The 17,088-nt window shown below is 36.2% G+C and overlaps 1 protein-coding gene across 5 annotated transcripts in view; it reads right to left on the reverse strand.

Annotated features, from left to right (window-relative positions):
• Window positions 1-17,088, reverse strand: part of RALGAPA1 (Ral GTPase activating protein catalytic subunit alpha 1) — a 131,049-nt gene that overhangs the window by 60,431 nt on the left and 53,530 nt on the right. For all 5 annotated transcript variants that reach the window (XM_062495983.1, XM_062495984.1, XM_062495980.1 and 2 more), the window contains 8 exons: window positions 14,107-14,259; window positions 11,972-12,165; window positions 11,749-11,847; window positions 11,482-11,637; window positions 9,982-10,110; window positions 8,861-8,986; window positions 7,609-7,667; window positions 5,036-5,144 (listed from right to left, as the gene is read on the reverse strand). In XM_062495983.1, coding sequence (XP_062351967.1) covers window positions 5,036-5,144; window positions 7,609-7,667; window positions 8,861-8,986; window positions 9,982-10,110; window positions 11,482-11,637; window positions 11,749-11,847; window positions 11,972-12,165; window positions 14,107-14,259 — 1,025 coding nt within the window. The remainder of the gene's footprint in view (window positions 1-5,035; window positions 5,145-7,608; window positions 7,668-8,860; window positions 8,987-9,981; window positions 10,111-11,481; window positions 11,638-11,748; window positions 11,848-11,971; window positions 12,166-14,106; window positions 14,260-17,088) is intronic.

Below are 17,088 nucleotides of genomic sequence, written 5' to 3' on the forward strand. Positions count from 1 at the left end.
AGGGTGGTCGCAAATTTCACTGGTGGTTTTATACATATAGTTCCTTAAGTATCTATTTACCAGAGGAACAGAATTAAATTTTACAAAATTCAAAAGGAACTATTTTGCATTCATAAACAAATGTTAGCACCTAACACCAAAGTTTTGGGACAGACATCCAGTGAGTTGCACACCAGAAAGGGGATAGATGTCTCCTAACTAACTTCAGACTGGTTAGCACAATATCATGAAGCCATGAAGAAAGAACTAATTTTTTTTGTTACCTTAATGATTAATAATATTAATGAATCACTGCAAAGCCCCCCAAGGATGCAATTCTGAAGCCAGAAGTCTTTGCTGAGAATCAAGGCAGGTGAAGAGCCACATGCCCAAAATGCAGCCTGTAGTACTAAACATCAGAGGAACTGTTCTGCTATCTGCCAGTAACTGCTGTGCCCAGAGCATGTTTGAATGGAAATTAATTCACCTTGGCCTCTGTGCTTAACCCTGCTTTTCTTTTAAAGGCAAGAGAAGGTTGCTGCTCTCGAGCCTGCCTTCCACAGTTACTGTGCTGGTCAAAGCAGAAGGGAACACATTTGTACAACTAATTCCCAGTCTTAGGGGGGAATGCACACCTGTTCTACACTCCTAAGTGGGAAAACATAGAAATTAAAAGCAAGGGATGTGTTTCCCTAAATTGTTAATGCACAAGACATGTATTTGAGTTTTCTACCTTCACTGCACTTGCTTTAAAACATAAAGGTGTGCATCAAATGGCAAGGACAAAGTTAATATTACAAGTGAATTCCTGTATTATAAAGAAAGTAGTTTGCTTGTTTCAATCTCACTATATTCAGCAGTGAAGCTGTCACAGGTATGTGCTACAAGACAGCTCTCTATTTCTCAACTCAGAAAAGGGCAATTATGCTGTAAAAACGTTTAGATGTAATTTCTTCACTTCATAAGCTTCTTTCTTACTCAGACCAGTTCTAGGAACCCTTCAGGGAGGGATGTATCAAACAAAACTTAAAAAACCCAAACCTTTAAGAAAGCTGAAGTGCTTGGGCAATGAAGCCTGAGCAGAAAATAAAGATTTTAGAGTAAAATTTTTGAATGGCAAAAAACTTAAACTGAAAATACACAGGAGGAAGACTGTTCTGGGTCAGTGCTTCATATCAAAGCAGAGCTATCAATTTTTACATTTAAAAGTGTTGAAAAGAAATGGTACAAGCATAAGGAAAAGCCTGGAGTACAAAGCTTTAATTACGATTTTTTATTAGTGGTATCTGTGTAACCAAAAAAGAAAGACTGTGAATGGTTCTTGCAAGTTATCCAAGGAGATGGAAACGGGAGCACACAATGGGCAGTTAATTCTTGTTCTGATTTTCCCTGTTTCTCAGGGGATGCAGTTTCATATTACTGTTAGTTTTTAGCTCAAAACAGTAAACATCTCACATCTCCAAATCTTCAGACTATGACAAGACTATCATTACTTTTGCATCCCTCATGAGACAGCCTCTCTCCATGCTGTGAAAGTACTCTGTAAGAGCACAGTAAGCAGGGAATGGCAACAAACCCCACCCCCCAAAAAAAAACAACCCCACAACAACAACAAACTGTAAGCATGATAATTTGATTACAGAACTTGAGATCAAATCCAGATTGCTCACAACATCCTAACAAGCTGCAGGAAAACCCCAAAATCACTGGAGAAGAAAAATGGGATGGACAAACTGGGGCAGCTTAATACACAGCACCCAAATCACTGAAAATAAGAAAAAAATACCTGAGAAAAAGACCTGTAGACTTCACAGAGTCACTGAATAATCAGCCATTCACTACTTAAAAATAGAAAGCATTTCTTTCTTAAAATTTTTAATGGGTCTTTTTCTAAAGAGGCTCTAAAAAGAAGATGAATGAATGAATAATTTTTAAGGCTGGTTTACACAAATCAGTTGATCTTTTTTTTCTCTGGTTGAAGAGAATTTTTTTTTAAAATTTTTAAAAGAACAAAATTAAGTGGAGACATAAATTTCACATAATGGATATAAAGTGTATAAAGTAATGAATATGAATAAATTTAAAATCTAATCTTGCACACTTATTTTTTTTTTATTCATGGGAAAAGCAACAGGGAGGAAATTTTGATCAAGAATATGGGAATTGGCTGAAAGAGATGAAATCACTCATATGCTTCAATAAGCTGTCCTAGCATGGTCAATATACCACATTTCAAAAGAATGCTGTCGCTAGGGTGGAGTTAATTTCCTCTCAGTAGTTGCAGTGCTGTGTTTTGGATTCGGAATGAGAATGGTGTTGATAACACACCGATGTTTTGTTTTTTGCTAAGTTCTGTTTATCAGAAGTCAAGGATTTTCTTTTTTCTTGTCTCATGCTGTGCCAGTGAGAAGGTGAGCAAAAGAAACTGGGTGGGAGCATGGCTGGGATGGATGACCTGAACTGACCAAAGGGACATTCCACACCATAGGACATCATGCCTAGTAAAAAAACTGGGGGAGTTATCTGGAAAGGGAGTCAGTCTGGGTTGAGAAAAGGATATCTATCAGCGAGTGGTGAGCAAATGTATTGTGCATCACTTGGGTTTTTCTTCCTTTCTCTTTTATTATCATTATTATCATTTTCCATTACTACGCTGTTTTACTTTGCTTTTGATTATTAAACTGGTCTCATCTCAACATACAAGTTTTGCCTATTCTCCTTGCCATTCCACTGCAGTGGGTGGGGAAAAAAGGAGATTGAGCAAGTAGCTGTATGGTGCTTAATTTCCAGCTGAGCTTAAACCACAACAAATGCTCAAGCACCTTAGAACAGTTAGGAGAGCTGTGGATTCTGGAAGGACATTTTCCTGAACTCAAGTAGCCTCACTGACTATGTGTCAGATAATGGAACAATTCACCCCTTTCAAGTCAGTCATTTGACTCTGACTTCTTTTACAAGAACCTTCAGAGGTGGCAAGGAAACACCTGTATGATGCCATAAACATTCCACCTGCCGTTCTTTGTCTCTGGGAAATGTCCTACATTATAAAGCGTAAGAATTCACCACTTTTATATTTAGCAGTGTAAATCGTGGACATAATTTTTGAGAAGTTACTTGATGGGAAGAAAAAAAGATGCCACTGAACTGGCACTTTGCCTGTTTACCAGTGCTCAGGGTTCTTCTTGGAAAGGTAGTCTTACCATAAGGTTAATTTTTGCAAGGGTCCATTCTTTCTGGATGTTAAATTAGGAATTAAACCTTGTCCACACTTGAGAATAACCTATTGTTTAGCACTCATTCAACTAAGTCTGCACAACACAATTTTGTGATGTATCTGCAGAATTTCTGAGAGAAGCAGAATAAAATTCTAAGTCTGGATGGCTGGTTAGGATCCTTTGTGCTCAAGCTCCAGCAAAAATTAATGCAGACAGAGCGGTGCTGCCACACAGCTGAGAGAAGCACTAGCTATATCTGAAGCGAGCTGCTGAACTGCAGCTCTGAATTTGCTTCTGCTATTTCAAAAATAAGCATGTAATTGCTGCTAACATTTCTATTCAATGCTATTTGTTCAACTGAACTTATCAGTAAGTTGGACTAGACCCACAGCTCCCTACCCATTCATTTCTCCTGAAAATAAGTAAATAATCCATTCTGGGAGTTAAAACCTCTGACTACTTGGTAGCCAGGAGATTGCTTAGGTAACAAATTAGAGCTAATTTATTTCTCCTATGACACATTAATGAACTTTTCATTTCATTATTAAACTCAATTGTGAATGTGTACCATTGCTCAGAACTGGACTGAAAAAAAGACAATGTGCACTGGATAGTTTTGCCAACACAAAGCAAAGCAAAGCAAAAATACAAAGACCTTTGTTTTCTCATTCAAAAAGTAATTTATGTTTCATATAAATGAGATACAAATAATTGGTTTAATAAATACATCAGAGAAAAAGAACATAAATCACAATGAATTTCAGGATCAAAAATAGTTCAAATATTGATAAATTGAAGCAGCAAGATAAAAACACCATTTGCCTTATACCAAACTTGCACAGGAACTTGATAAAATGCAAATGTTAAGCAATATTAAAAACCAAGGGGAAAACCCTGGAAGATGGTATTGGTGGAGCTGCAAAGAATAAATGTGATTTTGTAAAACAGGAAATTGCAATTTAGAGTCTAATACTAAAAGCCCTGCAGCTACTTTATACACGGACTCAAATGCTGCTTCACAGGATGTGAGCAGGTAATCTGCTAAGATATTTTTCAGAATCCCATTGCTTAAAAGAAAATAATAATCCCCAACATCTGACAGAAGTCATACGTAACAGGTGTATGCTCCAATTTTTATTAATCTATACAGACAGACTAGACTATTCATAGAATTTTGATGCAAACAAAAAGATAGAAAGGTTCTGAAGATAAACTGGAAAACATTTAAAACATTGAAGCTATTGCTCACAAAGAGGCAAATTTGAAAACTGCTTAAAAACAAGATGTTTTTACTAATATTCTTAATTATTCTATAAAATAAGAACAAATGCAAAAATATTTAAAATAGTAGGAAAACAAAAACACTCATGAAGGAAAAAAAAAATATATGCAGTTTCTGGAATAAGCATAGAAAAGGACCCTGCTACAGCAAATTAAACGTTCCCAGTGCTTCCATGCGTACAGTACAAGTACTCTGCATTTCTCACTAAATATCTAGCCAGAGCTAAGAAGCAATATTGCATAATTCAATTACTTAAACTCAGAAGTGAACATGCACAGAATGTTATGAGAATATCGTGGTAGGTTAGAGTGGCTAGTGATATATATTAAAATAAAGATCCACTATCTTATCCCCAGCACACCATTCTCTCCAAACTCAAAGAAGGGTAAAGAATTTTTGACATTTTTGAGAGATCTGCTTGTTAAATCGAGTTCTCTCTTTTGTAAAGATGGTAAATGAGACTGCAAAGTAAGGATGCTAAAATGTCATTATGACTTAGAAAATGCAAAGTATCTGTACACATGAAGGCAAATACATTGTAAAAATTTAATTCTCTCACCTTTAAAGAAACACAGATCACATTCAAGGCTTCCTTGATCTGAGGATGATGTGATTCATGGACTAGCTCCTCACAGATCCAAATACCAAGGCTGCAAAGAGCAACACATCTGTAAAACAACGTTGAAGGACAAGTTGTTGAGGAACATTCTACAGGAATGTGTAATTTTTATGATTCATTATGTTTTGCTAAAGACCTATAACAACAAATATGTTTTTAATATTCCAAAATAAGTGCACAGAAACCTTTTAGTGCTGTAACTTATTTAAAAATGAGCAAGAAATCCAAAGTATGCTGGTGAAGGCTGAGGAAAGGGCAGAGGAAGCACACATCTGAGCAACTGAAAAATCCAAGAGATATCAAGAACTCCTGCATTTCTATGTGTGTTTTGATTAAAAATATGACCTGAAATCAGTGTATGGGAAATTCTTACATTTTCTTAAGCTAAAGCAAAAATTGGGGTGGGAGCTTCTTCCTTCCCAACATAAGAGGTTGTTCACATTTAGAGCTTCTGAGACAGAGATCAGAGAGGAATGTTACCCTGTCATAGACATCCACATTGTTTTAGATGGACAATAAACAAAGATGAATAGAGGAGCGGTAAATGAATCCTAGAGACAGTATACATACTGTGATTAGTACATCAACTTCTGTTGTTTCTTCATTTAAAATTAGGAAATAGAAAAGAAGTGTAAAGAGTATTTAGATATATGTGCTCAAATCAGAAGATGGATGAAATTTGTTCAGAAATGTCAAGGAAATAGCTTAAGCAATCTCTGAGCCATTATTCATTTTCTTCGGGAACACAGTCTACAAATATTTTGGAAACAACTTCAGAATTCAAAATCCTGGGTAAAACTGGGGAGCAATCCAAAATAGTCAAGAAGAAATCTGGTCACGTGACCTGCAATGCATTACATCTGGGAAGGTAAAATTGTAGGCTAGAAAGTGGTTATGAAGCCTGTGCTGTAGAAAAAGGATTTTAAGGCCACATAGAATCACAAAAATGCTTACAGATAGCAAAAATACATACAAGACTTAATTGCACATTCTAGTGTAAAACCACTCTATTTAGTACATTTCCACTGAAAGAAAAACTGCAAAATGGAGGGAGTTATGCCTTTTAGAAAGCAGTTTTGTAACACAAAAAAACAAATTAATGTGGTCCCAGGATATTCCCTCCTTTTCCTGTGTTGAGAAATATTATCAGCTCAAGTGAAGAAAGACGTAAGCGGGCTGATGGAAACTGCTCTTGGTTTTCCAACAAAGTGTTTAAAGGTTCAATAAGCTGATCTTTCCAGGTTTTTAGTTTTTCAGGTATGTAGTTCTAGTATTTTTAATTGACAATATATTAGTTGGACATATATATCCACTCTTTCCAAATATATAAGGCACACAAATGCACTCTTCCTTGGTAGGCATTAGAGAGTTGTGTTCCAATCCCATACACAGGACTGTGCAACTGAATGCTTCTGAAGATGGGTAGGGAGGAACAAAATCCTAAGTAAATTAAGAAACAGAAGAGAAAACTGGTAACTGTCCTCTCTAAAGTTGTTTATTTGATGAAGATGCTTAGGTTAAAGCACCATTCCTAGCTTAATGCTTAGCTCAGTCTTCTCTGCTTCTTGTCCATACCACAAAGAAGGGCTCAAGTACACTGGATTGTTTCTGTTATTCAAATTAAATCATGTGATCTAATAAAAAAATAACTATCCCTCCCTCACAAATAATCTTGTCCTAATCAAAGTAAAAAGTGCCTCTCTAGTCCAGAAAATCCCTGAGCTGAACACCAGGGTAGGCTAGGAAAGCTTATTCTCTTACCCTTATTAACACCCTTTCCTATCAGCCACTATCATAGAAAGAATACTGGACTAGTGTAGAGGAGATGAATTCCTCTGCAGACATCCCTGTGAGGGCCCCCCAGCACTTTCTTTGAGATAAGAAAAACTACTTGCTTAGAATGACTCACGTTAGAAAAAATGCAAGCTCTTCTTATCTTTTTAGAATATTATTGGTTACGTTTGGTTCTTTTTAATTGGTTGTCCCAAACAAAGACATTTTAGTTGGCCAAAATGTGTTAACCCTGTTTTCCATTGGTTTATTTGTGACCCCCCCCCCCCCCCAAACCCTATAAAAGTACATGTGTGATCCCTCATCTTTGGATTTGTAGCCTGACCCCTTCACGGATAATAATAAAGCCTGTGGAAAAAGTCTGAGCTGCTCTCCTGGTCTTTTTATGCTGGCTGGAAAATACAGGTTTCTGTAAGAAACCATGAAGCTGAGTGCCTGAAAGGCCAGCACTCACAAACCTTGTAACTTTCCTCTGCCCAACAACAACAGGGCAGGGGACACAACAAAAAGTTACAGACTAGACCAGCCCAGTTTGTTAATTTAGTATCTCTATTACAACCAATTTCAAATTCACATCATGGACCACAGTTCTGACAGTGGTGAAGAAAACCATTAAAAAAATGCAACAAACTTTTACTTTAAGCTCTCTAATATGTTTACTGCAAAAAAGTCTAATAAAGAAAATAATATATTAATGTAGAAGCTCTTTTAGTATGACCTACCGTGCAGGACCAGATGGCTCCTCTTTTGCTGAACTTAACACAGTTTTAATTATGAGTTCCTGAAATGAAGAGGAAATACTCACTGATTTACATGTAACTCCATCAGAGAAAGCATCAAAATATTATTATAGAGCACACAGGCATATTGCTTAGCTGAGTCTCTATGCTGTCAGATGAACTGCTTGCTTACCACTACTCCAAATATCTAGCCTGTCCCAGATACTCGTTACTTGTGCCACCCCAAGAATATCCTACATGTTACTGTCCTAATTTCTGCTGATGAGCCATTTATCCAATTCTTGTCAAAACATTTCCATAAAATATCAAGGGTAAAAAAGGAACTGTAAAGGACTCCCTGAAGCTATCTTGAGTAGTGCTGAAGGGTATGACAGAAAGAATCTTTTACTCTGAAGTTGTTAATTGATCTAAGAAGCTCTTTCAACTAGTTGCAGAGTAAGTGCCTACAGTGTCTTAAGAATGCTGACAAGAAGAATTTTGACTCAACTACAGTGAAATGTCCCTAAAGCTGTAGGCTGCCTTAATATAATTCAAGTAAACAGCCATTCTTACAATAGAAATGAGAAAGAAGGAATTCAAAATCAGTCTCCAAAGGGAAGCAAGATATAAAGTAGCTCTCAAGTCCTCATTTCTCCCTATATTGAAACAATTTAGAAAACTTAAAGGGAGCCTTTCTTAGACACATTAACTGAGCTCTGTGCATTTTCAGTATACTGTCACATTACCTAACTCTGTTATGATAAACAAGGTAAAAACTCCATCAATATCTGCCTTTTGAAGAAAGAACATACTGCTGTAGAGAACACACTGCTCTACAGAAATTTTCTAAAGCCCCTAGGAACAAACACAGGCAGATTTCACCAATTGTGAAATTAATAAAATTGTCTTAATTAATTAAATAATGAATCTTAAATCTCTCAATCTTCTTGTCTCAGCTAATTAAATCTGTGATACCTACAAATAGCCCTAGTGAGAAGAAGCTTGAAAGGGTGAGATAACGTATCGTTTCCTTCCACAAACATAAGAAAACACTTTATTATTAATTAATAGCAATTAAAATGTATGTTTAGAAGTATAAAGTTTGAGAAGACTTTATGGGATCTTGAGTTATGATCTATTTGAAATTACTCTTGAAAAAATTTAGGATCTTAAAATCTCAGAATTTTCTGCAAAAGCACAATATTAAACATGTATTTGGTAATAGAATACTACCAAATATTCTTAAAATTCCTACCTTAACATCTGTAAACTGAGATACAGCAATGTCAGGAATATTTGGGTGAAGAGCTGGTAGTTCACGATATAAATTGGGAAAACAGACTAGAGATCCTAAAAGAACCTGTGCTTCAACTCTTGGTGCCTGAAAAAAAAAAGTTGGGGAGAAATTAATATTCTTACTGCAGTTGGGAAGTTGACATTTCTAGGAGCCTTAAAAGAGAACAGTGGCTGAAATTGCATACAGCTTTTTCCTTTCTCCTGGAAATTCTGAGCTCCTGTACAGCTGAGTGAACAGAGACCGCAGCTCCCTGGATTGTTACTCATGCACACCCCTGTTCCCATTTTCTAAGACAGTCAAATGGAGGCAGAAGAATTGTTAGGAATACAGACAAATAACTGAGCTGCTAACTGGGCTCAGGTCTTAGATACAGCTAATTGACCAGGATGTGGAAAACTACTAAATGTGAGATGAGGCATTGCTGAACAGGAAAGGCTACAGGGTAAGAAGTTGACACAGGCTTCAGATAGTACCCTGAAGAAGGCTGGATTTCAAAACTGGTTAGAGAGGGATTGATGGGACTGAAAGAGTCAAAATCCACAGAGAATTGGAAGAGACTGTGGGGGATTTGAGAGAGTACAATATGCAGGGCCAACAGCATCTAGGTAATCGCATCCGTGTTACTATACAAGGCTGAACTTTCCTGAGTAACAAAATCAGAAATGTGAAAAAAAAAATCCAAATAGTGCAAAACCTAGCACTTTTGAGTTCTCAAGCCTGATCATAAAAGTCATTCTATAGCAGAAATATAGAGGAATAAGTACATTTTTAAAATGAAATCATAGTCAAAATGGACATTTACTTTAAAACATCTTCAAGCACAGAAAAATGGTAGTCACAATTTTTGTAACACTAAAATATGATTCTCTGTTTCAACAGTAATTTTTGCGTTCTTCACATGTTTTCTGGAGAGGCATGCGTAATGCTCTAGAATAAATCACTAAGATTATCTGTATTTGAAAATCAATACATTGAATTCTGGGATCAATTTAACACCCTAGTCAAGGAGAAATATACTGCTCAGTATTCTCTCAAATTCTTCCTCATTCATAAATGAGAATTAACTGATGAATACTTACATTGAGGAAAGAAGAAGCAGCCACTCTTCCTGCTGCTACAATGAAATCCATAATAAGCATGGTAGCACCAGGCAAACCAAGTGAAAAGAACTGAGGAGAGCAGTGCTTGATGATTGTATTGACAATATCCTCGCAGAAGGAAAAGGGAAAAAAGGAAGAGTATCAACACGAATCAAGATGAAAAATTAATAAAAAGGGCAAGTATTTATCAAAGGTAGAAAGTAAAAATATAAGAAAGAAAACTCATTGTGGTCAGTAAGACACTCATTAGTGATAGAAGAACAGCACAAAAAGATAAATTCCTTAAATATACTCATTTTAATGTAAGTAAACTTGGTATACTTTATAGATCAATTTAAGCTTGGATAATAGTTCATATATTAATTTACAGTCAGCTTTTAAGAGTTCTGTAACTGATTAAGCATTCATTTGAATAGGTTCAGAAGAGATGTAGTAAGACAACCAGCTATTATACCGTAACATGTGCTTAACCCTCTCCAGCGAGTATTGCCTGACTATAACTTTTAAAATATCAGCCCCTCACATATACCCATATGGAATCAAAATGCAAAGAAAGATAATAAAGTGTTTCGTAACATTTCTGGTATGTAGCTAATCAGGAGAGCATGTTATGTTCCTGTAGACTTAGTGAGGCACTTTCAAAAACCATTATACATGATGAAATTTTTTCAAAGGTACTTGAAAAAGTATAGAATGCTTTAATTGTAAAAAAACATCCCAAGTCTACAGACAGGCACTCCCCACCCCTTTTCTCCACTAGTAGTAATTAATACCCAACTACATGGCAATGTCATAGCAGGATCTTCAATCCAGCAAGAAACTAGAGATATGTCCTATCCATAGTCATCTGCAGAATAATTTTATTCTTCCCAGTTAAAGAAAACTGGGTTGTTTGAACCTTTGATCTCCCCATCCCTATAATCATTCCTCAAAAAAGTTCACAAACCCAACTTTTTTACACTTCTGCAAACCTTCAAAAAGTATTCAAGCCATACAATATTTTCAGACTTCTTAATATCAAAACCTATAAAAAGGTCTACTCCCACTAATTAGATACACTCAGTACATCTCAATTTGCTGATTCCTATACTTGCTGTAGAAACAAAGTCCTCCAATGTAGTGAGCACAATTTACTAGCTAAACTGTTGCATCAGGGAGCAAGTAAGAAGAACAGTAGACTTTAGAGAGATCTGCTTCCTTCTCTTTCTTGCATACTTCAATCTGCAACATACAATCAATAAAAAATGAGAGAGTACCTTTTCTGTCCTCATATTTGCTTGAAATGGACTACAAATAAAGCATTTCTGAATACAACCAAGAACATGAGGATCATTTATCAACGTTTCTTTTAAGAAAAAGGGTCAGTCACAGCACTAATTTAAAAAACAAAGTTATTAAGATGAAAATACATTGAATATTTTGAGAATTTTATTTTCAGCCATAACATTTATATTAACTTGAATTTCATAATTAACTTACTTGATCAACATGAAGAAGTCCACAGTGCATTATATTGTAGAAATGAGTTAAAAAATCCCTGTTTGGAGAAACATCTTGTCTTCGTTTCATTGTCTTACAAATAAGCTTATAAGCATGTAGCTTTCCTTGTTTGTATTTATCAGTCAGCATTGTTGCCTACAGATTTAGAACCATATTTATTATTTATAAATAAAAAAAAAACATTAACACTCTTCTACACTTACGTTAACTTTTATTTCTGTTTCACAGTTCAGTGGTCAAATTTACCTTGAAGAGCCATGGTGTTAGAATTCTCAGTGGTGGAATTAAAACTGGGGGAGATGGTGAAGTTAGGTTATCTGTTGAAATTCCAAGATTGTCTCTTATCTGTGATTATTAAAAACAAAAGAGAAAGGTAATTATTTAAGGGAAATATGTAAGGCGGTGGTTTTTTCTTTTTGAAAATCTTGCCCAAACAGGTCAGGTTGGAGAAAAGGTTCAGTTCTTTTACCTTGGCCAGATTCTGCCACAGTTCACACAGATAATCAAAAACCTGGGCATGAATCTCTGGATCCATGATGCTGTTGACATCTCCCAGAATTCCTAGCATCCTCCTCCACATCACAGTAGCAACATCTGCATGCCATCCTGTAAGTGTTCCCCCAGCCATCACACTGCAACATTCTGAGGGGAACTCACTAGTTTCTGTAATGGAAGGAAAAAAAGTATAGTGAGGTCTACTTCTCCAGAAAAACAAAAGTTCTGATACAACTGTTAAATACGCCCTCCTGTTAAAACTGAATGAATGGGCTTTCAGAATAAGCTGTTTTTAACCCATTCAGCCACCTCAACATTGTTTATGTTAAGCTTTATCTATATAAACTTCGTAGAAGAATTGTCCTGTTTCTTATATTCATTAAATAACATTTAAGGTCACTGCCGGAGCTCTAATACAGATAGGATGAACCTAGTAAGGCCACTCCTTCTGTAAGCATTTTCCTACATTCTCTGAAGTTAATGAATCTCCAGAACTCCACTTGGCTGCTTTCAAGTAAAATTATCTTTCAACTTTACATTTTTCCTAATACAACATAAAGACTATTTTCTTAGAATCTAATAGGAAAGTATGTTACTGCAAGTCAAAGAGAAAAGTGCGAGTAAACTTGTCTCTCTAGCTATTGTCCTTTAAACAGTAAATTTGTATGAGTGGAGAGGTAACATTCAGCAACTTAGCACCACAGTCCTAACACCCACCTATCTCTTTCCACACACCAGTGCTATACAAATAAACATTCTTTTTTAGGTGGAAAATGATTAATCTAGACTGTCCATATAAAGAAACCTTCAATAGATTATGATGGCTCAAGTCTACTCAGGTCATGCTTAACTAGCTAAGCAGCCACAAAAAAACAGATAATGAGCCAGCTTGAGAGCAGCAGGCATTCAGAATCTTCTTTCCACCCCCTCAGGTGGATAATTGGCTGGGATCTTCTGAAAATCTCGCAGCTCCTACAGGCATACCAAATCAAAATTAAATCTGAATTCAGCCTAATCACATAGCTTCTTCTTTTGAACTACTGGTCCTCTGTGGTAGAGACACTATTGGTTTCTAGGCTGTAGATTTTAAACACAAAGCAAAATGATCTTTCATTTTGTCCATCAGTAGGCTACTTAAAGAAATAAGGTCTGAAATATATAGCAGACACTCTTTTGTTTCCATGAGACCAAATGCAGAAGAAATGTTCACATCGTATTTACAAAGAAAACATATCTTAGAATTCGATAACTAAGATAGTTGACTATCTTAGAGTCAAAAGTAATTACAAATTGGTTTAAATATGAAAGGGAAACAAACCAAACTTGCAAGAAGAAATTATAAGATTACTAAATTGTCTTATTATTTCTATAGCATTGATAAAATAGTCCATGGCAGGACCACACACTAGATTAAACTGCCAAAATTCTAAGCAACTAAAAGAGCAATTATAAATATGTGGACTATTAATCCACTGTTAAAAAGTCCAATGAAATGCAGGTTAAAATGCAAAAGGTTTTTGTTTGCTTTTTAAAATTAATCACTATAATTAAATATTCTTTGAAGTGCAGATGAAATAACCTTCTGGAGGATTATTTACAATTCATGTGATACTAGCTACTTCACTACTTTGCAAAAGAAGGAGAGAGAAGGAGAGAGAAGGAGAGAGAAGGAGAGAGAAGGAGAGAGAAGGAGAGAGAAGGAGAGAGAAGGAGAGAGAAGGAGAGAGAAGGAGAGAGAAGGAGAGAGAAGGAGAGAGAAGGAGAGAGAAGGAGAGAGAAGGAGAGAGAAGGAGAGAGAAGGAGAGAGAAGGAGAGAGAAGGAGAGAGAAGGAGAGAGAAGGAGAGAGAAGGAGAGAGAAGGAGAGAGAAGGAGAGAGAAGGAGAGAGAAGGAGAGAGAAGGAGAGAGAAGGAGAGAGAAGGAGAGAGAAGGAGAGAGAAGGAGAGAGAAGGAGAGAGAAGGAGAGAGAAGGAGAGAGAAGGAGAGAGAAGGAGAGAGAAGGAGAGAGAAGGAGAGAGAAGGAGAGAGAAGGAGAGAGAAGGAGAGAGAAGGAGAGAGAAGGAGAGAGAAGGAGAGAGAACAGGTTTGTATTTGCTATTCCAGATATTGCCTAGGTCATCTGGCGTCTGTAAAACAGAGTGGTGGAGCTTCTCATCCAGCTGCAGATCCTTCTGCTCAATATGATCTGCATGAAGAGTGGCAGGAGAGGGTGTCTGTGATCGGGATCCAAGAGCAGATTGGATTGGAGAAGCACTTTCAGAGCCTGCAAATGTAATTTTTAACAGTTACCTTAAAAGCCTTTTCTATTTTCTTGAGTTATTGAAATGTTGTCTAAATAGAGCATTAACAGAAAACTGAGCTGATTTTATGTAACAAATTGGGCCAAGAAAAGATACAAAACAGTAAGCAGATCTCCCTGTGAGTGGTGTTCTGAAAGAGAACGAAGTGCATGCAGAAAAGCTGAAAGACAAACATCAAAATCAGACAGGTAAGTGGACTAGCAGACCTCTATTTTAGGTCCAAATAATTCTGAATGTGTCTGTTTTGCAGCACTTTCAGTGTTTTGAACCACCCAAATTTCTCATCACATTCACTCACCTAAATTTCTCTCTAGCAAAATGTTTAAGCAAAAATCTTCCTGGAACAAATGCTTTTCCAGGATCATAGATGCATGCAAGTTAATTTATAAATAAAAACTCAAACCAGCAGTTGATAATCTTTGGTGTTTATCTACTGATTGAGCTGAGAAAATCCATATGATTGGAAAGTTCTGTATAGTTAGAGGGGTGTTATTTCCTATAAAACAGGAAATCAGAAGTGTCTGAACGACAGTGCTACAAAGGCATTTTTCTGTGATAGTCTCTGAGCAACCTCTCTAGGCAATTATGTGATCTCTACCACATGATCTGTGAAGACAAAGTAGTTGTGTTTACTTCTGTACTATCATATGTTTCACATCCTGAATTTGTCTAAATATCCTTATAAATTGCTGAGTTTAGCCAGAACAGTTACATGGCAGACAAAAAGAGAATGAATATTCCCCACAGACTTTTCCACACATCATGCTAAAATGGAAGAATTTCTATTAGTTTTAATTCTTAGGTAACTGTAACAGGGACACGAAAATAATATGTGTAAAGTTCAGTATTACTGATAAAGTGAACTTTAGGGACAGCAATTGAAAAGTGAGCTAAATTATAATTTTCCCAAATCATTGTGAGAATAATTGAAGAACATTTCTCATCTGAGAGAAGTGTTCTTTCTTATAAAGAGAACAAATTGTTTAAATAACTTTTCAGGAAATGTTAACACTGTTATCAGGATAGAAATTGTAGTAACTATCTTTATTACATTGTTAAAGTGCAAAGGTCTTTATCTCCTTTAAATGGCTAAGACAATGAAACTTGTACTATCAATTTAAATCAACACCTCTATGCAGGATAGAGGGACACTACTGCTTCACACACAGACTGTTGCTTCACGTGACTGGTAACAATCCTTTCTTGCTACTGACCACTAGTTTTCCACACACTTACAGAGATAAAGCAAAATACAGCCTTCAAATATGCTCAAAGTAGTATTTTCTTATGTCATTTCCATTCTGCTTATTAGTCAGGAACAGATGAAAGTCGTTCCAAAAAGGCAGCAAGAAAGAGTGAAGGGGAAGAGAGAAATTGAGAGAGAGTGGGATAAAGAGGGAAAGAAAGTGAAGGAGATGGAAAGAAAGAGTAGGCAGGGAAGGCAGGGAGCAGAAGAAGGAGGGAAAGAGATCCTCATATGATGGAAGAGAATGGACAGAAACAATCATGGAAAATTTGCACAACTACAGGAGCCTGTCACTAAAAGATACTCCAGCACATGTGGATCCAGCTTTGAATGAAACTCCCACAGGTACAACATGTTCTAGGACTAGTAAACAGCAGTCACTAGTCAACATTATGATTTACTTAGAATATGATGTAATGCCCATAGACCAAAAAGAAATTATCCTTCCAAAATCCTTCGGATTTAGAAAGAGCAGTTTTCTGATTAGCAGAACCACTGAAAACTTGTTTATTATGAGTGTGTTTTGAGGTTGAGTTTCTGCATGAATTTGCTAGCATCTAATGTAGTGAAATTCACATTGCAGCTGCCATTATGAAAGTCTGCATACATGCAATTTTCATTAGATAGCTGCCTATCTTTCATAAAACATGAAAGAAAATAACATCCTTCTGTTTTCTTATATGTCAGTTTAGCAAAAATGAGACAATAGGTTCCAACATTGTTGGGCGTGTGGAACAGTCAGAGACAGACAAAGCAGTTGCACAAGTATTGTTTCCTCAGGAAACCCAGTTAAATGCATATGACACACAAGAGCTGCTTCTCTAAAACAGTGGTTCAAGCAAGAAGAGTTAACCACAGAATTTCTCAATGGACAACTCGGCCACTAATTGCAATCTTATCAATTCAATTATAATGCACACTTAGATAAAAATACAAACAGCATTGAAGTTATTCACATATAAAAACATACAAACAAACAGAAGAAGAACAGATCTACAGCAATAACTTTCAACAAGCACACAGCAAAGAGAAAAATGAAGAGAACACAAGTCAAGTTGAATATTGTGGAACAAAGTGAACAACAATGTCCGTGAAAGCTAATACCACGGCTCCTTCAGCAGAAGGACGCTTCTAAAAAGTGAAAATTATGGCAGAGGAAGTAAAGATGTCTTTAGCTCTGAAAATGCAGAGTTTGATTTCTAAGAGAGAAGACGACACAGTATGTACGTATAAGCTTTCACAGAAATATAGATATTTGCTGCAACTTGTTACTTGTTACAACTAAGGTTGTAACAGGAATGGTAGTGTATAACAGCTATGGAACAAGGAGTATGAAAATGACTATGGACATCTTTACTTCTCCTTTACAAAACGTGACAAGAGACCATTCTTTCAGATCATCCTCATAGAGAAGCATTCTCTCTTTCAGATGGGAGCTCATTCAATTTTTGTTAACTGCATCACTTTTCAGTTATACAAATGGAAAGTGATCTTACATGACCAAATAACTAACATTTTGCTTTATAAAACTTCTCAGTTACACAAC

Source organism: Cinclus cinclus, chromosome 6 (genome assembly GCF_963662255.1).
Source record: "Cinclus cinclus chromosome 6, bCinCin1.1, whole genome shotgun sequence".
Classification (NCBI taxonomy): domain Eukaryota; kingdom Metazoa; phylum Chordata; class Aves; order Passeriformes; family Cinclidae; genus Cinclus; species Cinclus cinclus.